General features: G+C 47.9%; 4 protein-coding genes across 9 annotated transcripts in view; 1 reads left to right on the top strand and 3 right to left on the bottom strand.

Annotated features, from left to right (window-relative positions):
- Hnrnp-k (Heterogeneous nuclear ribonucleoprotein K) overlaps positions 1-15267 on the top strand; it is a 41860-nt gene extending 26593 nt beyond the window's left edge. The window contains exons 8-13 of one of the 3 annotated variants that reach the window (XM_076826421.1): positions 8878-9006; positions 9111-9531; positions 9617-9828; positions 10033-10202; positions 10384-10426; positions 11694-15267. In XM_076826421.1, the coding sequence (XP_076682536.1) occupies positions 8878-9006; positions 9111-9531; positions 9617-9828; positions 10033-10202; positions 10384-10405 (954 nt within the window). In that variant the 3' untranslated portion in view covers positions 10406-10426; positions 11694-15267. The remainder of the gene's footprint in view (positions 1-8877; positions 9007-9110; positions 9532-9616; positions 9829-10032; positions 10203-10383; positions 10427-11693) is intronic. The other 2 variants (XM_076826420.1, XM_076826422.1) reach the window with 2 other exon arrangements.
- On the bottom strand, positions 1786-4871 carry LOC143376294 (cytochrome b5). Its single transcript, XM_076826438.1, has 2 exons — positions 4607-4871; positions 1786-2630 (listed from the first exon to the last, which is right to left on the bottom strand). Exon 2 carries the CDS (start codon positions 2611-2613, stop codon positions 2224-2226), a length of 390 nt encoding a protein of 129 aa, XP_076682553.1. The 5' UTR covers positions 2614-2630; positions 4607-4871; the 3' UTR covers positions 1786-2223.
- On the bottom strand, positions 6425-7746 carry LOC143376316 (cytochrome b5). The gene is made up of 3 exons (XM_076826481.1): positions 7728-7746; positions 6928-7372; positions 6425-6658 (listed from the first exon to the last, which is right to left on the bottom strand). Exons 2-3 carry the CDS (start codon positions 7211-7213, stop codon positions 6519-6521), a joined length of 426 nt encoding a protein of 141 aa, XP_076682596.1. The 5' UTR covers positions 7214-7372; positions 7728-7746; the 3' UTR covers positions 6425-6518.
- The window catches only part of 5-ht2a (5-hydroxytryptamine receptor 2A), a 30638-nt gene continuing 21405 nt past the window's right edge, over positions 14669-23901 (bottom strand). For 2 of the 4 annotated variants that reach the window (XM_076826416.1, XM_076826417.1), the window contains exons 4-9: positions 22324-22548; positions 21332-21662; positions 17031-17246; positions 16284-16580; positions 15878-16134; positions 14669-15794 (exon numbers count right to left, since the gene is read on the bottom strand). In XM_076826416.1, coding sequence (XP_076682531.1) covers positions 15894-16134; positions 16284-16580; positions 17031-17246; positions 21332-21662; positions 22324-22548 — 1310 coding nt within the window. In that variant the 3' untranslated portion in view covers positions 14669-15794; positions 15878-15893. Of the gene's footprint in view, positions 15810-15877; positions 16135-16256; positions 16581-17030; positions 17247-21331; positions 21663-22323; positions 22549-23901 lie in introns of those variants that run through there. The other 2 variants (XM_076826418.1, XM_076826419.1) reach the window with 2 other exon arrangements.

The raw sequence follows: 23901 nt of genomic DNA, 5'->3' as shown, positions 1-23901 counted from the left end.
GTCCACCATCTGCCTTCCACGACCACTTCCGGCCGCTGGCTCGACCCAACTCCTCGGGCCTCCCTCTCTCAGCAGCGGATCCTCCTCCGCTCTTGTAGGCTTCCCTGCTTCAGCCTTTCGTCGTCTTCTCGGCGGACTTCGGTATCCACGAAAACCCCAAAAGAAACGTTCTAATCCTGGACGCTACAAGTGCCAATTATCCTCTGGTACTTGGTTAATTCGTTTAACTCCAACCGAATGCGCTCGTCGAATACCCTCCAGCGAGGAACCTAGAAATTTGAATCGGTGGTGCCTTAAATAGCATTCTCGCATCGATACAAACTCGAGTGCACCCTATTAAACATTTTCTTTACCTTGCAAACGAAGTTAGCGAGACAAGAGGCATCTCTCCCCAATCGAAACGATCGATAAGCAACGAGAGACGCTTCTAGTTAATCAACGGACGCGAACAAAGTATTCTTTGTGCCGCAAAGGGTTGAGCGGTATCGCGAAACATTCCGGTGGAAGCCTCCTCCGGCAGATCCACCGAATCGATGTATCTTCCAATCGATCTTCCGAGTTCCCCGAAGTGTCGGCGTCCCCGCGAAGCCGCTCCTCCGTCCCCTTCTCAATTACCCTTATTTTTCTTGCGAGCTGCTCGTTCCTCTGCAGAGGGACACAGAGGGAAACGGATCGAAGCTGTTTACGCTCACGATTCACCGCACCACCTTTCCGCTTATTCAATTACTTATTGCCGCGTGCACAGTGGGTCTCTCGGTTTTCGGCTTGCCGAGCGGCGAACTCCCGACGAGCCTGTTACGCGCGCCTGTTAGCGTCATTCAGTTCGACAGCGCGTTCGCTGAATGCCGGCCGATGTATTCACTTTAGCGAATAAGCCTGGAAAAGAGCATCGTCGCTCCCGCAATCCCACGAAACGGTTTATTAGCGGGGGACATGCGCGGAAGAGCATTTTTCTTTGGCTGATCCTTGTGCCCTCTCCAATTTTCCGCACCCCTTTCGTCGACCAGCCGTGCGTTGTTAAATTCTCGCGCTCCAGTTGACGCCGACAATCGGCCCCGCTTCGTTAATACCCAGGATTTTTCCAATTAGTCGACTCGGATTATTCACTGCCTCCGTTTGCAACTGGCGCAGCGAATAATAGTTGCGAGCCGGGCCAATTGCTTTTGGCGGTGAGACGATGATGCCCTGCAAACCGTCTTGTCTCTTTACTTAAGAACGATAGCGCTATCGAGTTGCTATTTTTCGTAGCTGGAAGAGGTGAGAACTGGAGGAGAAGGATGCCGGTGCAATTAGGAGTTTCAGTTTTGCCGAGGATTGTCTTAAAAAAAAAAACAGTTGGAATACAATAGTTAGCGGAGTGCAAGGAGACGCGTAAGCCGTGGCATGGAATTCCATCGATCGAATCGCGTCGCTTTCTCGGCTCTTCCGCTCATTGAAAGCTTGTAACGAGGCTTTTGTAACGCGAGCTATTCGGATGCAAATCCTCCCCGGGTTTCTTCTCGACGATTCGCTTAGAAACGACTGCTGCAACGATCGAGTTGGTCGGGGGGAGGAATTTGTTGCGGTTCGAACACGGGTCACGGAACGATCGGGGCCCTATTCTTCGGCTCCATTCAATCTCCGGCCGATTGACCTCCGCCTTTTCCTTCTGCGTTCAATGGGCAGCCAAGAATACATGATAACTCGAACTCAGGAAAAAGCTTGCACGCGTTCCTGTCAGGTGAGAGTTGGAAGATTCGTGAAATCTGTTTCTGCTGGGAGAAAAGAATGAGAGAATGGCGACGGTTCGGTGACTCGAAGAATATATATTTAACGTCTGTTTTCGAGCAGAAGGATACCTCCTTCTTGACGCTCTGTTCTACAAGATGACAATAACAAGCACGAAATAGCGAAGTAGCCGCAGCGAAATCTTGTTTCCAAAGAAACTTGCGTTCACCAGACCTCGGGCCCGAGTATCGGGAGACCGATAGCCCATCTTAAAAGAATAACACGCGCAGAGATTGATAGGCAGGCTTATCTGAACACTGAACATTCGCGTTACACTCGAGTGGCATGAAGTATGCTCGGGTAAAGTAGTAAAGGGCATGCAGAAGGAACGGGACCACTCGCGATGGTTCTCGTTTACTTATCCAGGCAATGCGGTTGAGCCGCTTTTCCTCGTAGCGCGCAACTTTTCACACGTTTCGACTCTCTGTGTACAAAGGAATCTTGCCTGCCGCGAGGCTACAAGTAGACTAAATAGAAGGTGGCGATGAGGACGACGACGGCGGCCACCACGAGCAGAACGGGACTTTGGCCGTCGCTCTTCTTCTCCGACTGTTTGCTGTAGGTGGACGCCCAAGTCTTCTTCGGCGACTTGTTGGTCCTCTCGGATTCCACCAGCTCGCCGACTCGGTACTTTTGCATCAGCTCGAAAGCTTCCTTGGAGTGGCCGACATCGTCGAAGTCCTCGGAGCCGTCTTTGCCTCCGTGATCTAGCAGGATCTCCTCGCCACCCGGGTGCTCGTTCAGGAAGCCCGAGACGTCGTACACCTTGTCGTGCAGGATTATCAGGGTCTTGTTCTTCCCATCGGTGGTCGTCACAACCTCGCTCCTCGTGTACTGCTTGGTCATCCTTTCGCCGGGATAATCTGGGGACAAAGAACGATTAGGCTTATTGCTTTCCTCCTCTTTCGACCGATTCTCGTTGGGCAGTTTTCGATTCAACTCGTTTCCGACGCAGCGTTTCGAAAAGGAAAACCGTGTGGCAGGGTACGATCCTTGGTATGTGTTTAATAGGTAGAGTCTTGTCACGTTTTGTTCTCGTGCATGCGATCCGCGTGTCGCGGGAATGATTCGCTAGACCGGCATCGTCGAGTTACACTGGCAAATTATATTGAATACTAATTAATCGAAGTGACCAACTGCTTGCACGAAACTGACAAGGTAAGGCAAGCCAGTACCGTAAACTGGGGGAACATTGGCAGGACGGGGTGACGTTGGCATCTACTTAACATCTATTAAAAAGGAAAAAAATCTATGCGGTTTCACACTTGTAGTACAATCACAAACGATGCAATGCTATAATAGGATATCTAAGCCAAAGTTAAAAACGTTAATTAAAAAAAATAATAAAGAAATAAAAAAATAGAAAAGAGAGTGCATTGAACAAAAAAAGAAACAAATTTAAGTGTTAATTCAGATGTGGCAAAACAATGGATAGATGAAAATGTCTGCCGAGTTTGAATTGTTTTCACTACAGCGTTTTAAAGAAATAAATTATAACTCGAGAAAATTGTGAATTCGGGGCATTTTCACTGCCAAAAGTTTAGCAAATAATGCTTGAATGAGCATTTGTACAGTAAAAAAATACCTTTCTAGGAGTAAAAATAAGACTCCAACTGTCGTTCGAGTTCCTTACATCTAGATTTACTACGCGTAAGACATAGATACTCAAGTATTTCAAATTTCATATACTTTTCTCTAATATTGTGATAGATCCTTAAAGAAGGAAAGGTAAAAAATTTTATGCATAGTGACACTTGTAGTGCATTCGCAGAAGCTGCAATGTTATGATAGGGTACTTAAAGCAAATGTAAACATATTAATATTTATATCATGCAGCAAAATGTTCCAAAAACATGCCAAAGTTCCCCCAGTTTACAGTATCAGATGACCTTCCAATTTTCATACTTTATTTGTGATGCGATAAACGCCTGCTACTTATACGCGTTCTATTGCGCAACAGTGACCGAAGACAACGCAGAAATATGACGAAAATACGCATCGGGGAAAATTTATGTAGCACTTTCTGCCGGGATTTATCGTTAGCTGTTTATGGGCAAGCGAGTTACATATACTCTGAATATTTATATCCAGAGGACTCTCTCGTTCGAAGACGTACTATACTCGACGTAGACAAACGGCAAAGGCGCTCGCTATCAAACGCAATTACACGAAGGTCATCGGCATTACGTAATCTACGTGGCGTGAACAATGACACGCGTTATTACAGTTTTTATTTCTGGAAAAATTTCAAAGCAGCTACTTCGAATTTCCAAGTAGTCGCCGAGAGCCGCCTATGTCATTATCGATAGCAGAGTCTAATGGACGGCTAATTATACATCCCCATGACAGTTGCTTTAAGCAAAGAAGGTCGAGAAGCTTCCCCACCAACGACTTCGGTTACCATCCTCTGTTAATGATCGCCTAAACAAGGCAAATACCTTCGCCTAAAAAATTCAGGGAAACGTGCTGGAAAAGATAAGAAGCGTAGCGTACGCGGAGGCGTTGAAAACTATCGAAAACGCTCGACGCACTGTGTACGGCAAAGAAGTTTGGAATTCAAGGGGAATCAGTCCTGTCGGTAGTCAGACACGCGCGCGCTCGCTGAAGTAGTCCAGCGTGCTACGTCAGACATGGCGGCCAAGGCGACTGCCGACGCGAATATAAGGCGAACGCCTGGCGTCAGCGGCGCGCGCGTCCGTTTGATGATGTATGAATTATGCTACATGTTCCACGGGAGACAAGGCCAGCACAGTGTTCACTTCCGTTGGTGAAGTGGTCGTCGTCGATCGCAATGCTAACCGAGGATCAGTTTTGGCCGGCCGGGGACCAATCCACGTACCTTCTCGTTCAGTCGTTCACGTGCGAGCCCGAGAAGGCGCTGCGCTCTCGATGCCTCGTGGCTCTCTCGGTCTGTCTTGGAATTCCTTCGTTAGCTCTGACGAGAGAGCAGGGGAGGGCGGACGGAAGAACGCGATAGAACAATCTCGACGGATGGTTATTTCTAAAGCGGTTTCTTCGCGAGGCTGCACTAGCACAAACACTGTAAGGTCCACTGAGCTCGTAGTAGCTTTATCCTGGCCCCTCTCTGTACGCTGCCCCACTACCTGTTCCTGTCCCCTTATCATCTTCGACTCCCACTCGCTCGCGCTCAGCTCTCTAGCTCCCTTTCTCTCTCGCTCTGTTGCTCTTTCTCGGCAACGGAGCTGCCGCCAGAGCTGGATGCAAGAGGCGAGCCGTGGTAACGTCGAACGCGCGCCATCCGATCGCTCGCTCGCCACGAGACACTTGCCGCACAATTGTGGATGAACGTAGACGGGGAAACTGATGCGAGAGCAGATTCGCAATCATTCTTAACAGCTGTTTACGCCGCGTACAAGAGACTAACAGTTTCCTTTCCTTGTTTACAGCGCAGACACGCGCAGCCTCGTCTCCCGTGAGTCGCTCGTGAGTTTCGTTCCAGCGATTTAACCCGCGATGCTCGGTCGCTTCGAGGCATTAGCGAGGCTCATATTGGCCGACCGTTACACGGCCGCTAGCCTATAAATAGCGTTGAGCTGTGCGCCTTCGATAAGATTAGGAATTGTCAACGATTCCCTGGAGGCTAGAGACTGCGAACAATAACACGGGATCGATATTTAACGGCGATTTCTGTTACCACCGAACGGCGCGCCATTTTAGCGTTCTTTCGCTGAAATGTTATTCTCTGCTCCGGTGATAAGGGTGGCTGTTGAGTAATGTCTCGGAAGCAGGACGGAAGTAGGGGATGGAATATTCGGTGGAAGGGATAGTCGACGCGTGTTCTTTCGTAAATTATCGAGGAGATTGACGACAGACTTGGGACCGTAAAGTCTAGGTATATCCGAATGGTCGGTATTGATCGGAAACTGTGCATCATCGTGTGCGACTCTCCATCAGCCGCATGCAACTGCATTCAACGGGAATGTTACGCGCTGATCGTATACTGTGCCGCGTCCATTGTGAACGGGGCTTTATTAAATATCTGCGACTGATACCTGCTGATATCATTCTCGACGCGAACGCGATGCGCAAATAGGCAACTATCTGTACGCCTGGTGTCGTCTATTCGATCATATAAAGCGACGAATTTAATAACTTAATCTGAAATGTATACGAGGATAATGGTGATCATTTCGATGCTTGTTTATTTTCCCGGCGTAATCATTGAAATTGATTAAATTATTCCGAAGCACAGCAATCTGGCGAAATCTAAGTATTTTTATCTGAAAGTTTCAGCGATTCTTGTTGCGAAAATAAAAATCGCTAGTCACGCTGACGAACGAAGCTCCTTCTGCAGGCTAGGTCTTTGGTCGCGATCGGTTGAACCACATACATACCGCGCTAGTAAAATTCCACGTCACCCGGCGATACTAGATCCGTTGCGATAGGCTTCTCACTGGCTTCTCAGCTCGATCACTTTATTTAACATTCTCGTAACACTCTTATCGCCCGGTCATTCTCGTTACGCAAAAACAAATGTTGGATTACGCGCATATCGATAAGTGGCACCGAATTCGATAAGCAATCTATCGCTGCGGCTCGAGAGGAGAGAATAGGTTGTTACATACATGGATTCGTTGCTCGGCTCGTTTTGACAACGGGGTGCGTAAGATAATTCACCCGTGATTAACTTCCAGGCAGCATAAATAGACGTTTTATTCGTTGTAATTGTACAGATTGGCTATAAGGATATTTGGATAGCTGTAATTCGAAACGCATCCGTTCGCTTGCTTCTACGAGAAGAAAAAGTAATAGAATATGACGGCGTAAACGGCGACTCCAGTTGCGATGATCACCGGGAACCAAGGTGACGATTCCCTTTTTGGTGTGTCGTACGTCCAATTGTCGTCGTCTATCGTCAGGTCTTGTACACCTGCCGCGAGAACAAACCAAACCGTTGAATTCATTTAACGAACCGGTGGTACACTTTCTGCCGAAACACTTATTCGGAGTGGCACTCCTTAGCCTTCGGTAAGAAATCGCGAAAAATCGGGGCATTGATAGCAGAAACTGACTAACCCACATTGTAAAGAAATTAACTTCTGCTGTTTTACACGATTAACTCAATTTGAGTTAACAGAAACGTGGGCTAGTCCGTTTTTGCTTCCAAAGCCTCGATTTTTGATTATTGCAAGATCGTACCTCTGTCAGATTGTTCGGCAGGTTGATCGGCAGGCTCTCCGGTAAGCGAGCCGGTTACTGTGCCGATCTTATAAGTTTCCCGAAGCTGCACCGCCTCTAACGTGTGCCCTATCTCGTCGAAGCATTTGGTCGAATCTTGCCCGCCTAAACTCACCAGCACTTCTTCGCCACCGGGATGTTCTTTCAGAAATTTCGTGATGTCGTATACGCCGTCTTTGTACACGATCCACAGATCGTCTTCGCGATTGTGTTTCGCCACCTCTGCTCCCGTGTAGACGGTCGACATCTTTCCTGTACTATCGTCTTTCGCACGCCTCACTTCTCTCGAAAGATCGTCACCGCCGTGAATATTTTATCGTGCCAAAAGCGTTAGTGCTCGATTTAAATGCAGAGTCCGCTCGTTCGATTTCCAGCGGATCGAAAGTGGAGCAGCCTATCGAGCGATCTGAAACGCAAGACAACATTTTCCGAATCCTCCTTTCGTAGAATCATACTGCTCCCCGAACTGCTGCTCTATCTATTCCCGTCTACGCGGATATTATAATGCCGCGGGAGTGTATCGCGTACCGGAAGAAGAGAACTCGGCTCGTCTCGAAGCCTTGGACGCCCGAGGTATCGACCATGGCCGATGCCCGACCGCGACGTTTCTTTTTCTTCTCCGCTTCGCGAAAGCTGGTTTTCTCGACCTCTTTCGCCCGTCCTCTACCTCGGCCGCGATATCGGTCGCGCGAAATATTCGCCGGACGGAGAGAAACGGTTGTGCACTGGACAGCTCCGACGTGTTTTCACTTGTAACTCACCTGGCCTTTTCATTAACCGACGATCCACTTCTCTCGCGTGCGTGTCCCGTCGTAGCTGACGCTGCGCAGGGTTCCAAGCAATGCCCGCGGATGTTACGGATCGACTACGTACTGCGCGCTCCTCTTCCCTCGATCGTTGAAATTCATGCCTCCTCGAACAATGATTCGATGAAAATGCATAGTCCCACCAATCACACAAAGAGTCATTTGCACAGAATGGAATTGCGTTTACGATCAATGAATCTTTTATTTACCCTTGTGGATCGCGCTCGGCGCGTTCCTTCGAAACCGTTGCTCGCTGTGTCTCGCCGAGGAGTCGGCAGTTAATGATAAATATCGAAGTCGGTTTCCATTGCGTGAATCGTTCGGAGGAAATTTTCTGTAAACGGATCGTAATACCTGCGGCTTTCCTGCCATTTTCAGCCTCTTTCTTCCCCTTATCGTTTACGAGTAATAAGGCTAACTTTTCCCAGACGCCACGCACACGCGACAGAACTTCGCTTCAAGTTTTTCCCCTCGGCGATCGGTTTTCCGCGCTGAAAACCGAGAAAGGGAGGAAACGCGGTTCCGTACACGGTCACCTAACTTCAAAGTACCCGCGGCCACGAATCTTCGTTCCTATTGGACCCCGCGATGCATCTTTTTCGTCGAGGTTCAGAGGTCTTGGCGCTGTAATTACGTTACTCGCGTTTTAACAAATAAAAACGTCTGTCGGCTACTAGGAAGCGAGAGAGCGACGGAGCTGCCTCTGAAAGCACAATCTCGCGTATGAAGGGTTGCCTGTTAAGCAACTTGTAACACGCGATCCACTCGTTGCCACCGAAAGGCAGGTTCTCCTATACGAGACGGGACGCGACGTCAGGACTTTCAAAGTCGATTTTGCTCGATAATGAAGCGGAAAATCGAAAAATTTTATTCTTCTTTCTCGACTCAGTTACTTGTTACAAGTCGAAAAGAAAGAGTAACTTTTTTTGATATCGCGCTTAATTTTCGAGAAAATCGACGTCGAATGTCTTGACGCTGCGTTTAGTCGGCTATACGAAAAAACCTGCTTTAAGAAATATGTCCAGGCTCTCGCGTCGTTTTCCCTACTCCCCCTACTACGCGTTCTTCCCTGCTAAAGTGGAACCGGTTGACATTCGTGTTGCAGAAAACTGGTGCGAGGATCAAGATCTATTCGCACTGCTGTCCGCACAGCACCGACCGGCTGATCAGCATCTGCGGGAAGCCGAACACATGCATCGAGTGTATTCGCGAGCTGATCGCCACTATTAAAGCTGTGAGTATAGAAAAGAGCGTACACGTATAACCTTCGCGTGGTCCATCGTTCTTGGACCCTGTCCGTGGATTATCCGGTCTAATCAGGATCCGATACGGTTGCAGTCGCCGTTAAAGGGTGTGAACAACCCGTACGACCCGCACAACTTCGACGACTTCTACGCGGACGACTACGGCGGCTATGGGAGCGGAGAGGGTGGTCAGGGCAAAGGGGGTGGCTTCGGTGGTCCAGGGGTGCGAGGTGGTGGCGGTGGAGGAGGCGGTGGTGGTGGTGGAGGCATGCCACCGAGACGCGACAACCGCGGTGGCGGACCCGGTGACATGAACCGCGGTTTCCCACCACCGCCGAGGGGAGGACCTCGCGGTGGAGCCGGTGGAATGTCCGGTGGACCGCCCGATCGCGGCTACGGGGGTAATCGCGGTGGCGGAGGTGCTGGAGGAGGCGGCTACGAGGGTGGACGAGGTGGAGGCGGCTATGGAGGGAACAGGGGTGGCCCACCACCGTACGGCGGTGGAAATTACAACGGTAAGTAAGTCACGAGTTCGCGGGGGACGCGAAGAGAAGCGCGGTGAAATAGCGTACTCATTTTGATCGTTGTTATTTTTCCCAGGCGACGGATGGGGTATGCAAGGAGGAGGTGCGCCGAACGGCTTAGGCGGTGGAGGAGGTGGAGGAGGAGGTGGCGGTGGCGGGGGAGGTGGCGGGGGTGGCGGTGGCAACTCTGGGATGAGTGGCGGCCCACCCATGGGTGGAAATAATCAAGGGAATCAAGGCAACATGAGTGGAAACAAGACGAGCACTCAAGTCACCATTCCCAAGGACGTAAGTAAAAGTAATGCGTATAATCCCATCAGTAGGGTCGAAGGGAGTGAGTGGCTGAGTGACTGAGTAGAGGGGAATAGAGCAAGGGTGGTTGGGGAAGATCGTCATTCCTGCTTCCCTATCGTTTCTCTTTGCACAATAACGCCAATCAATGATACTCCAGCAAGATGGTTGCTAATAGTCGATTGCCCTTTTTGTCGACAGCTTGCCGGCGCCATTATCGGGAAGGGGGGTGCCAGAATCCGGAAAATCAGATCGGACAGCGGCGCTGGAATCACTATAGACGAGCCGTTGCCTGGTAGTAACGATCGTATCATTACCATTACCGGGTTACCCAGTCAGATACAAATGGCCCAGTACCTGCTTCAGCAGAGGTAATTGTTTCTCCCGTTTTATCATCGTTCCTTAAGCCGCGTTCTTTGCCACAGCCGCGCATTTCTGCGCTCTTTGCTCGTTTCATTTTCATTACGATCTCTCGGACCGTAAGAGAGTCATTTAGAAGATACTCCTTAACCAACTGCAGCTGTAGATAACGATTATCGTTTGTTAAATTAGTATGGCGGTTCCGCTTGTCTGATATGGCAATATTAAGATTTAGGTAAGTAAACGTAGATTAAAGAGTGAATGAGAACAAAAAAAAAAGTAGGTAGTAATTCTCTGCGAAGCGTGCGCTGAAATATCTTGCAAAGTACAGCTGGTGTGTCGCGAGTGCCTTAGAAACGATATAAGTAGGAGCTGTTGTACCAGCATGCGTTCCGTAATACGTTCGTCGCAGAAGCAGCAACTTCGTTTATCCGAGATCGACGTCGGTAAAAGAAACCTGAACGTATCGATGGCAGTGCAGCACTATTGTCCGTAGTAATGCGTAGGTCAGGATCAGAGAAACGATAGAAAACGGCTGCAACGGAATGTACGCACAGTGTAGCTTTTAATAACGTTGCCAGTTGTTGCGGGCGATCGTGGCCGCATTGTCGCATTAACATCCTCCGCTTATCATCACGATCGATAATATGTACGTAACAAGCTCCCATGCTCTCAAGCCGGCGCTAGCCAACCAACTAATTCCATCTCATGGCTTTTGGCCGCGCATCGCCTCATCTCGCATCGCATCGCATCGAATCATCAACCCCTCGACACCTGCGACCCTGCACGAGGAACTAACAAAAATCCGACTAACCAACCGAAGGAGGGGAATGCGTGAATCTGTAAGCTTCGCGATGGTGGAGGAGCGAGATCGAAGGTGCACCGTGAGAACAGAGGACACGGTCTAGAGAAGCAAACGTCCGCTAGATATCAACATTGCAAAGGGGGACTAATCGAGTGCCGTTGTATGGAAGACTAGTGATTTTGTTGTTCTACTTTCGATGTAACAAGGAATCACTAATCATCCTACGAAGGCATTCGCGATCGTCGGCTTCCGAGACCTGCTTTTGGAACTAACATCAACCTTGCTGCGGATCCATTTGCTCGTCGAACACGCGCGGCACAACACGATCTTTCCGTTGCAACGGAGCGCAGTAACTCGTCTCTTCTCGCTTGGCAGTCTCTCACGCGTATCGCGCGCGCGCGGGAGAGAGTGTGACGCAAATTAGGTAGATTAGGCGGTTTAGGCGAATTAGCCGGCGACTACGACTTCGGCGTGCGCGTAGTTTGCGTGTACGCGCATCGGTGACGTGCTTCGCGAGAACAGTAGGCGTGCTTGGAAGAAGGCGAGACAAGATAACGGAGTGCTTAGCTGTTAGGGGCAAGATATTCCACGGTGAAGAATGCATGGAACGTTAACGACAAGAACGATAACAGCAAAACGGGGCTACCGAGATCTAACGGGATCTAACGAAATGTCTGCGTGGTTTCTTCTGTTGCAGCGTGCACGAGAATGCGGACCATTATTAGGACGGTGGTAAAGGAAGCATTCGGGGGAGCCAAAGATGCGTTTGTAATTTTTTTAGGAATACTTCACACGAGTATATGTGCGCGAAATGTGGAAACCGGAACCGTAACCGTAACGACACGGACTTCTACCGCCTAAAGGAACCACAGGCGGAAACGTGTACGTTTCTCCTTGTGCGTTGCCTCTGACGAACAAAGCCTCTCTCAGGAAGAAAACTCGATCAACGGTGGCCAGACTAGACAAGGAGAGACACAATTTTTTCCATTCGATTCCATGGTCTCATCAGCGAACAAAACTGTTTCACGCCCGCTTCTTTCCCAGTCGAATCAAGCTCGACTGGCCTTTTAAGCCCTCCGAAGGTCTTCTCAGGCCCTTTTCCCGATTTTCGATCAAGCCAAGAACGATCTTTCCGCTTTAACGCAAACGCTAGTTGGCATACTGCGACGAGTGGCCTTAATCGGCCAGTCGATTGCGATTCGACACTATTCCGACTGGAGGAATCGAGAATCATTTCGAATCGGCGTGTTCGAGATTTTGCTCGGAGAATGAACGTTCCTCGTCCAAGAAAGGCCAAAGAAAAGTATTGTTCGTACGTCTAAAATCGTTCTCGCGAATGCGTTTCTTTTTTTCCCTTTTTTTTTTTAATCATTTTGTATCGCATAATTTTTGTCGACGGCTTCAGACGAGCTTTGATAATCATTTTTTTTCCTTTTACGTCCCGCCCTCCCCCTCGTTTTTTTCTCTTTTAATGTAATCGAAATCGAAGGGATTCGAGACCGCCGCCGACAATCACGGCCGGTTCTCCATCCGCTACCGGACTTTTAAAGCGCACACATCATTGTCTAATTTCGCTCTTCGCCTTTTCGCTACGGGTACATCCCCATGCCGATCAAACCGATTCCTTGCCGAAGAACAAGGCGTCGAAGGCCCCAACGAGAATAACCGATTCTCCCCTCTTCCGACGTAACTTCGGACGACGAATCACCCTCCTCCAAGCCCTCGCTGAAAATTTCTACAATCGCTTCTCGGTAAAAAAGTAATTGCTACGGAAATTCTCAAGTTTAATAGCCTCTCGTAGCGGAAGGGTTGAAGTAGATCGGGTGAATTGAGAATCAGTGGAAAATGTAACGGTAAGTCGAAAGGAAGGGGGAGATCTCCGAGAGAGGAGAGACACCGAGAAACGAAACGATACGATACAGTTATTGTAGTATGCGAATGGAGTTTTGTATATACATATATAAAACAAAAAAAAAAAAAGAAAGAAAAAGAGGAAAAAGAAACTACTAACAATGTCCTTTCCCTTTCCTTAATCGCCACGTACCACGTTTCTGCTGTTGCATCATGATTATGATTATTATTATTATTATTATTATCATTACTGTACGATTATTAATAAGAATAATTTTGCATTAATTATATTCCACCTTCCTCCCCCCAAGTCTTGTACTAACGATACCCTCATTCGTAGATCGAGCGCGTAACGGGCGTTCTTAATTTTACGCGGTATAATTGTTAAGTGTATAGAATTACGTAGAAAGTGTAAATGAAATAAAGGGGCACTATCGGGGACACCAATCGCGGTGTGTGTCAAGGGTCGAAACGACGCAATCAAAAGGAACAGAAAGGAAAACTTGCAACGAAGTCCGATATTTAGAACGTATAGATACGCGCCGTTTAACAAACCACTGGAACCTTAAACATTAACCCGGCGGGAGGCGCATATATTATATATTGTAACACAGGTTCTCGCTACCGGGTCAAAAATACCCGAAATTGAAACGTATAAAACCACGGTTTCAGAATATATATATATATATTTTTTTTAACTTTGTAATTTTTATGTCAAAGTACAGTGTTTTAAGAATCAAACAGAATTGATGAAATATCTTAAAATGTTTATTAAAGTTCTTTAAAAAATTGTAACAGAAACTCAGTCTTCATATTTGCGCGACTAGCCCCTCTGTGGTAAATTTTACCCAGAAGCGCCTCCCGCCGAGTTAACAACTGCATACTGAACGCACGCGCGTGCGTGCCTGCGCCCCGCTACGTACAAAGTGTCTTTGTATTTTTTATAGGCGACCGTCGATGCAGAAACAGCAACCAAAAATCCGACCAATACCGTTGGTTTTCACAGTTAAGCAGACGCGTGCGTTCAGTGCTATTAATGTTTAATGGATTGAACATCGAACACCTGGGTTGAGACACCTGAAAGGGAACGCTTTAATGTCCGTGCTGCGCTCGAGTCACATTTGGCGCAGAGGGGTGACAACGATCCTTTCGCTTTGGGCTCGCCTCTTAATTGAACATCGATCTTTCTGCTTCTTATTGTCTTAAGAAACTAATAAAAAGCATTCGTCTCTTTACATTTTAACAAAGACCCAGAGGAGAAGGAGAGTTGTTTAAAAATGTCCCTCCGGCTTACCCCTGTTTTCTACGTCCCAGAAAATCTCTGGTAATTCGGGTGTTCCTTTTTGCGAGTCGCATCCCAGAGAAGAGCACGGATTTACCGAACAGATAAGCCGCAGAAGTCGAAAAGCCGACCTAAAGTTCGAACGAGATCGTTCTGTCTCCCTTCCGTAAATACCAACTCCGTGCCCCAAGAGAAACTCCCCCCAGCACCCTTGCCTCTCTCCCCTGCATTCTGCGACGGCACAGCTTCTTCCCGTGATAAAAGAAAAGCGACAGAGGGAACTATGGAAATCGCAGCCAGGGTGCGCTCTCCGCGGGGAGGGCTGCGCGAAAAGGGCATTCTTTTAACGCACCTCTAAGGGACCGGCGGTGATCGCGAAGGGCCGGTCTTCTCCACGGTTCGATAAAGACACCGTCTCCTCCCTTTAACCATCCAGTCCCCGCGCAATCTTCGTTTCTCCGTCGCAGCGACGGCTGCGATAATCAAAAGTGAATTACGTCCGCGCGGTCGCGAACACGCGCATGCATTTCCGTTCCGACTCGCGACCTATTCGTACCGTCTCGTGGCGGGAGCGATTGGAAGATATTTCTCGCACCTCCCCTGCAAAGGCGCGACGAGATCTGTCGTTAACTCCGATGCTAGGGGGAAGAAAGAAACGTGCGGTCGGCACGCAACCACTAGCCTTCGTTCGTAACACTTTGTTCTTTCACGTTTCACCCCCCTATTCTAGACGCTGTTAACGTGCTCAGGGCGAAGATACTGTTCCATTGCTCCGCTACCAATTTTGCGCAATTAGGATTACACGCGAAATAAAATACCAGGCATACAAAGACACACACACCACACACACACACACACACACACGAAATGCGTGAAAGAAAGAGAATTAGGTGCGTTATGTGTGCGCGCGCGTGCGTGGAGAAGAAAAAATCTTGTAACTCTAAAACTGCGAGAGAAGTTGAACGAGGGAGAGAGAGAGAGAGAAAGAGAATATGTGTGTGTGCGCGTGAGAGAGAGAAAGAGAGCCATAAACTCGCTCGTATCACGATGTGTGTACTATATAAGATATACAGTTTACAATTATTTGTAATGGATACTTTTTATTTGTCAAATAAAAGTTAGTACAAAGGAAGGTAAATTGGAGATGCGCTTTTCCTCTTTTACACAGAGCACATTCACGATACGCTGCGACCAGTGTCCCTAACGTTCTCTCCGGGCATACCGATTCAAGGAAATTAATATGAATTCTTTTCACATCCAGATATATTGATATTTCAGGATTACACAGGTGTTCGCCGGTTCTTTCTACCATAATTGAGCATTAAGACACGGGGGAAAGGGGTAGAGAGAGAGAGAGAGAGAGAGAGAGAGAGAGAGAGAGAGAGACAGAGAGAGTTCAGTGACAAGTACTATATAATATCCATTTCACGGCGAAATATTTAAATACCTTGTTTATTCCTTTGCATTGGGGAAATCAGACTCGCGATAATTATTAACATTTTACGGCTGACAGAGGACGTTCTTTCGCCAACGGCACTGCCACGCGGAAAGCACTAGTTGCCGTCGAGTCGCCGAAGTTAAATTCCGCTGGCGCGAGTGCTCGGATCGCTTTTCCATCGAGGAACTGCGGCGCGCTGTTGGCGAACGAGTGATTGTGGAGGGCATCTGAAACAATAGGTCCTACGTTTAATGTCCCCTCGCAATCGACGATCCATTGACCGTCGGATGGGCTTTGCGCGTCGATTTACCTTTTGCACCGATTCCTCAACAGTTTTGATCGTGTTGATGCTGGTGGAAGGTATCACGGTAGAGGGAACTGGGCGTGCGATGCATCACCGTCACGTAGGAGCTCCCCGACGCCGGCGTCGTCGTCGGATTCGGCGTCGGCGTCAACAGCGGCGTACCCTGAAGACTAATGGCCAGTGGAAGGGCCGTTGGGGTGCAGAGGCTCATCGCGTTCCGGCCACCTTCCGTCACCGAGCGATACCGCGGCGGCCTCGCTGACCTGCAACCACCATCCCCCGTCTTTCCAGCGAGTTGCATCGAGAAACGCTTAAATCGTAAGAACGCTCCCGGCGCCGTTGAGCCACAGCAGCAATCCGCCGCTCCGACTGTACGTACACTTACCCGCGACGCGGCGTTCGAATCGCTCACCTGGAACATTTGCATTTCAATAGCCGAATGAACGCGGCCCTGAATGTTTTGTTGAAGACGGTATAAATAACTGGGTTGATGGTGGAGGACACGTATCCGAGCCACAGGCACGTGTCGACCACGTGCCCCGGCACCGGGCACTCGGGGCAGGCGGCGAAGAAGATGTTCAGGAGGAAGAACGGCGCCCAGCATAGGACGAACGTGAAGAACACCAGGCCCAACACCTTGCTGGCCTTCTGCTCCGTCGCCACCGCGTTCGCCGCGAACGATCTCCTTTTCGTCCGCCCCGCTAGGAACCTGAGAACGTGCACCGCGTTTCGGGCGATCAGCGATTTTCCACCACCGCCCCGGTGGTATTTCAGGATTGCGGGATTTCGGGATTGCGGGATTTCGGGATTTCGGCACGGTCCGATTTCGTGGCCGAGCGACGAGCTATTTGCAAATGCAAATAGCTACTCACGCTTCGGGGCTAATCCGCTCGGAACCTCGAGCGCGCCGTAACTCGTTTCGCGTTAATGCAAGATCAACCTCGTACCGGACATCGCGGGGAAATGGCGAGCCCAGGGATTTTCGCGAACGAGCAATTTCCGCGAGCCGCCGCGCGTCGCTCGTTCGTTAGACACGGCGAAGGGGACGTGCTGTCTCGTCGAGGGGATGGTTTAGCTCGCGATTTAACCCGGCCGCTCGTACGTGGCGTTTAAAGACGACGCACGGAACGATCGGAGGGGGTATTGGTAATACATTTACCTGAGATTAAGGGTGGTCGGCGTGACGTTCAATTGCAGCTTTAAAGCCCTCAGAGTGAAGTTTCTTGTTTCACGGGCAATGTTCTCCGGTGTTTGAGTGGCTTGATCCACTTTCGACGTCAGTTTCGCAGCGGCGGTGCTTCCGGCCGGACCGCCTGCCCCGTTCAGAGCGAAATTCAACTGCGGTTCAGTCTTGTCCGTCCTCGCTCCCTTGCACCTGTTATATACACATATTTACAGGCAGGGGGAGGCTATAACTCGGTTAAACTGAAAGCTGTTGTCCCGGGCAAACAAGTTATCGGTTCGATGTACGTAGTCAGTAAGGATAGAATAAAGTAATAAACCGAGCCACGCTGTGTCTGCCTAAGCGCCATCTAATACTACTCGCCGCGAACATCTCTTAACTTTCGAGTGTTAGAGACGAATCTGATCCTTGCTGTATTTCCCTGAACGAATTCCTGTCGAAATCAATATTTACGGAGTTTTCCAGCTGATTCCAGGCGCGCGATTCGCCTCTGCTGTATGCGTGTTCAATAACGCAGGTACGAGCGAAACGGAAATGGGGCTTTGCAAATTTTATTCCCTTTCGCGTCGCGCTGCTGCTCGCCGATTGTCGCGGGTCCTTTTTCCCTCCTCTTTCCCTGCTTCTTTCTCTCTCTCTCTCTCCCTCTCTCTGCGTGTTCAGTTTTTAATTCGATTGCCGGTGTCGCGTAGCAATTTCAGAGAACACCGCGCACAGTGTTACCGGAGGCTTTCCGAAATAGCAATTGGGGACTCTACGGCAAGAGGGGTGCAACTCCATCTTTTCCAACTTCAAGTAAATTAGAAATCAACTGTTTATAAGAGTATTTTCCAGCTTTGACTTAAGGGGGTAGACACGTCACGTGACCTGGCAGATTCGGCAGGTCGGTATTACAGCATTTTTATCTGCACAGAAATAGTAATACCGATAGATCGACGATTACCCGGTGAACGCGAGAGGGAGCTGTTTGCTATTTCTGTATTCTATTCTGAATAAGGAAAGAAATTCTCAGCTGTTCCGTTATACTTATCAAAATTTAAACGGTAAGTCGGCTGGTACTGTAAACGTAGAACATTCATTGTACATTTTAATTACTTGAAATGTGCTTATGCTACAATATTCTACGTTAGCAGTAAGGAATTGTAAGTGAAAAGGGAAAATAGATGAGGGAATGTCCCCAGAAAATGAAACTTGTTAGGTTAGAGATTTTTTTACTAGCAAAGCACCGAAACAGAACATGAAATACACTTATTACACGTCCTCTGCAGAAAGCAGAGCTCGAAGTGACAGAAAATATAACCTAAATATATGTTATATGACAACAAATGTTTAGTGGCTTTTTCAGCTTCAAAGGCATCCTCGATTCTCTCTCCGAAGACGTTACTTAGTGCCACCTCTTTCGACATCATGTTCTCCTGTTACAAAGCCCAATTTTGTGCATTCTGAAAACTTTGCCAGATTTTGGCCCAGGTATCAGGAGAACATGAAGCGAAAAGAGGTATTCTGAATTTCAGCTTCGAAGGCATCCTCGATTCTCTCTCCGAAGACGTTACTTAGTGCCACCTCTTTCGACATCATGTTCTCCTAGTACATAGCCCAATTTTGTGCATTCTGAAAATTTTTGCCAGATTTTTGCCCAGGTGTCAGGAGAACATGAAGCGAAAAGAGGTATTCTGAATTTCAGCTTCGAAGGAATCCTCGATTGTCTCTGCGAAGACGTTACTTAGTGCCACCTCTTTCGACATCATGTTCTCCTGTTACAAAGCCCAATTTTGTGCATTCTGAAAATTTTTGCCAGATTTTGGCCCAGGTATCAGGAGAACATGAAACGAAAAGAGGTATTCTGAATTTCAGCTTCGAAGGCATCCTCGATTGTCTCTCCGAAGACGTTACTTAGTGCCACCTCTTTCGACATCATGTTCTCCTGTTACAAAGCCCAATTTTGTGCATTCTGAAAATTTTTGCCAGATTTTGGCCCAGGTATCAGGAGAACATGAAGCGAAGAGAGGTATTCTGAATTTCAGCTTCGAAGGCATCCTCGATTCTCTCTCCGAAGACTTTACTTAGTGCCACCTCTTTCGACATCATGTTCTCCTGTTAGAAGCCCAATTTTGTGCATTCTGAAAATTTTTGCCAGATTTTGGCCCAGGTATCAGGAGAACATGAAGCGAAGAGAGGTATTCTGAATTTCAGCTTCGAAGGCATCCTCGATTCTCTCTCCGAAGACTTTACTTAGTGCCACCTCTTTCGACATCATGTTCTCCTGTTAGAAGCCCAATTTTGTGCATTCTGAAAATTTTTGCCAGATTTTGGCCCAGGTATCAGGAGAACATGAAGCGAAAAGAGGTATTCTGAATTTCAGCTTCGAAGGCATCCTCGATTCTCTCTCCGAAGACTTTACTTAGTGCCACCTCTTTCGACATCATGTTCTCCTGTTAGAAGCCCAATTTTGTGCATTCTGAAAATTTTTGCCAGATTTTGGCCCAGGTATCAGGAGAACATGAAGCGAAAAGAGGTATTCTGAATTTCAGCTTCGAAGGCATCCTCGATTCTCTCTCCGAAGACTTTACTTAGTGCCACCTCTTTCGACATCATGTTCTCCTGTTAGAAGCCCAATTTTGTGCATTCTGAAAATTTTTGCCAGATTTTGGCCCAGGTATCAGGAGAACATGAAGCGAAAAGAGGTATTCTGAATTTCAGCTTCGAAGGCATCCTCGATTCTCTCTCCGAAGATGTTACTTAGTGCCACCTCTTTCGACATCATGTTCTCCTAGTACATAGCCCAATTTTGTGCATTCTGAAAATTTTTGCCAGATTGTGGCCCAGGTATCAGGAGAACATGAAGCGAAAAGAGGTATTCTGAATTTCAGCTTCGAAGGCATCCTCGATTCTCTCTCCGAAGATGTTACTTAGTGCCACCTCTTTCGACATCATGTTCTCCTGTTACAAAGCCCAATTTTGTGCATTCTGAAAATTTTTGCCAGATTTTGGCCCAGGTATTAGGAGAACATGAAGCGAAAAGAGGTATTCTGAATTTCAGCTTCGAAGGCATCCTCGATTCTCTCTCCGAAGATGTTACTTAGTGCCACCTCTTTCGACATCATGTTCTCCTGTTACAAAGCCCAATTTTGTGCATTCTGAAAATTTTTGCCAGATTTTGGCCCAGGTATTAGGAGAACATGAAGCGAAAAGAGGTATTCTGAATTTCAGCTTCGAAGGCATCCTCGATTCTCTCTCCGAAGACGTTACTTAGTGCCACCTCTTTCGACATCATGTTCTCCTGTTACAAAGCCCAATTTTGTGCATTCTGAAAATTTTTGCCAGATTTTGGCCCAGGTATTAGGAGAACATGAAGCGAAAAGAGGTATTCTGAATTTCAGCTTCGAAGGCATCCTCGATCCTCTCTCCGAAGACGTTACTTAGTGCCACCTCTTTCGACATCATGTTCTCCTAGTACATAGCCCAATTTTGTGCATTCTGAAAATTTTCGCCAGATTTTGGCCAATATATCAGGAGAACATGAAGTGGAAAGAGGTATACTAAAGGGGAGGGTAGTAAAGGGCAAAAATAGGAAATCAGGTTTTTGCCGAATTTCTCCTATACTAGGGGATGAAAAATTTTGAAAAAAATCAGAGACATTTCTGTTATCGGGACACATATTACAGAATTGTTTCAGATTTTTAAATTAAAAAACCAAGTTGTGAAAAATAAAAAACGCCAAAAAATGCTGAAAAATGCCGATTGTGTATCGAAGCAGGCTTGGCACTATAATTATATTTTTACTGTAAGTACGTATGATTGTTACCATTGTCCTGAATTTTTTTCAGATTTTTAAATTGAAAAACCAAGCTGTGAAAAATAAAAAACGCCAAAAAATGCTGAAAAATGCCGATTGTGTATCGAAGCAGGCTTGGCACTATAATTATATTTTTACTGTAAGTACGTATGATTCTTACTATTGTCCTGAATTTTTTTCAGATTTTTAAATTGAAAAACCAAGCTGTGAAAAATAAAAAACGCCAAAAAATGCTGAAAAATGCCGATTGTGTATCGAAGCAGGCTTGGCACTATAATTATATTTTTACTGTAAGTACGTATGATTCTTACTATTGTCCTGAATTTTTTTCAGATTTTTAAATTGATTACATTACACGCCATAACTAAAAAATTGTCAAAAATGGAGTTGCACCCCTCCTGCTGCAAGGCCCCCAATCTGCAGTGTTTGCCATCGATGGTAAGATTTCCACGTGCGCGTTACGACAATCAGAAGGATACTTTACCTGTGTTTTCCAATGCCACCGGACATCCTCCACCCATGTCGCGTGGACAAGGACGAAGTGGTGGTGGTGCCGGTGGTCGCCGTGGTCGACGTGGTGGAAGACGCCTTCGTCGACGAGTATCTGCCGCCTGGTCTGCGATGCCGATCCCCTTCAGGGTGTTCCGCGACGAAACGCGCCTTTTGCCTGAGCAGCTGTACCGTCAGCACGTACGTGGCCACCATGACGATCATGGGAACGTAGAAGGCGACCAGAGAGCCGAACACGAAGAACGCCCTGTTGTTTATCACGCACGTGTCTGGCCGTGGCATGATGTTCAGGGGGTTGATTATACCTGCGAGGGAAACGGGCGCGTATAGAACGATTCCTGAGAAGCCACCTATACAATCGACTGTAAAGTTTGATGTAGGTCTCCGCCGTGACAGACAGGGAGCGAGAGAATTCGCAAAAGTATTTCGAGAAGCAGGGGACCATTCCGATCGTGGAATTCGACTCGGCCGGATAGTTATACCCGAGAACGTGAAACGTTCGCTTGCCTCGAGCTCCGAAGGAAACGGAACTGTCTGCGAGGAGTACTCACGATGACACAGAGCCAATGAGACGCAAGCCTCTTTTTCCCCTCGGTTTACTGTAGTCGGAAAACAATTGCAGAAAAACGTGATCGCGTAAATGCAAGAAATCAAGCCTGGGCACGCGCAACTTTTTCGTTTACCCTGTCACCGGAGGAAGGGGTTTGCGAAACTACTATTTGTAGCCCGGATACTTTCAATGAAACTCCTCCGCCACTCCAACTACTCCGCTCGAAACGACTCATCTTCTCTGTTACGTTTACAACAGTTTTCCTCCTCGATGCGTCAGGCCCGCAGGAAGAATTGCACGAAATTCGAGTTAAGGCTGCGGAGCGTGGGCGATGGTAATGCAATGGGTAATGAAGCGGGACTCGAAGGGGACACTGTCATCTGCTAGACGCTAGATGAAGCGGGGATCCAGTTTACCTAATACAGTAATGGAACTAGAGACCAACATGGCGAGCAGCCAGACGGCCGCGATCTTGAAACCGACCATCCGCTTGGTGGACGTGTGCCGCGTCCTCAGCGGATTCCGGATGCCCAGATAACGACCCAGCGAGATGAAGCACATGTGCATTATGCTCGCCGAGCACGCCAGCACGTCGCACGTCACGTAAACGTTGCACCAGAGCACGCCGAATGGCCAGTATCCTGCAACAGAAAACGTCACGGGAGAGGGATCGATCGATCATGCCGATTGTTAGACAGAACGCTCGTAAATCGGTCCATGCCACCTCTGCCCCGGCAAAATTATTTGCCATCGGGTCGGTAGACTCGCGCCCTAAAGCCGAGTGGAACATTTCCGAGTAGATCGATGCACGGGCACTATAACTGAAGAGCTTTCTGGGGAGAGGGAGAAGTTGGAGTGTTTCAGTTACTGGGAAGATTTCTTTCGAATCTATACGGAAGAGTGAATGGAAAGGACAGCAAAATAAATATTGATACCTATACAATGGGGGCGAATAGTATTCGCCATTGCTTCCATATTTTTATTCAAGATATTCTCAGAGAAAGACACTCTTCTCTTCGACGTGCATTGTGTCATAGAAGAAGGCTCATCTTCTATTTCTTCCTTCGTAATTTAAAGGTCGGATGCAATAAGGGGACTAGCGCTCCAAAATGGGAAAAATTATCGTCCAAAAAGCTAAGATTGGAAAATTAAATGTTGCTAAACTGAGTTTTAAAAAATTTATTGTTGCGAAGCTCGCCACGATACATATTTTTTCTATTCGCAGCTTGTTTATCCAATCGTTACTATTCGAGCTAAAAATTATAAACAAGAAGCTTTTTTACTGTACAGTTTCTTTCTTTTTAATTCCTGAGAATCACGTACTGTTCAAGCGTTTTGACCGGAGGGTACGCTTGACTGAAAAAGAAACGCTTCATTTTCGACGAAAACGACTGCCTGGCACCCTTAAAGCGCACCGAGGTTCCCTCCACTTTTCGCTCGGATTTCCCGCAATAATCGATTAGGATGTGGGCCAAGTTATCTGCCCCATTCATTCCCGGGCTCTCTACTTTCGCGCGGATCCATTATTAGCCGGATAGTTTGAATAACTGTTCCGCTATCTGGATATAATTATCTCTTAACTCCGCCGACTGAATTGGAAATTTCATTTCACTTATCCCCGTCCCGGTAACGCCGAATTCGTTGACGCGTGCGCGTGCCCCGGTCGACCGTTTCGACTCGTCTCCGCAGGAATTCTAACTCGCGGAAGTCGACGCTGAACGCCCGTTGTGGCTTCGCGGGAAGCCGCGCGATAATGGTTTACTGTTTTATATTCGCGCGGATAAAGCGGCGCGCGAGCAACTGTTTACAGATTCGCAGGGAAGCTGGAAAGCGCGATTTCAACAGCGAGCTAGCTCGGGGACCACCTACCGGCGCTGGATCTCGCGCGTCGCACGTGCGCGGTGCATCGCGGATCCTTTGCGAAAGGGAGCCGCCGCGGCGAACGGAAGACTCGTGCTGTTTCGTTAATTCTAGGTGTTACGCGAGAGCAAACG

Source organism: Andrena cerasifolii, chromosome 14 (genome assembly GCF_050908995.1).
Source record: "Andrena cerasifolii isolate SP2316 chromosome 14, iyAndCera1_principal, whole genome shotgun sequence".
Lineage (NCBI taxonomy): Eukaryota > Metazoa > Arthropoda > Insecta > Hymenoptera > Andrenidae > Andrena > Andrena cerasifolii.
This window is presented reverse-complemented; position numbering and strand designations above follow the sequence as displayed.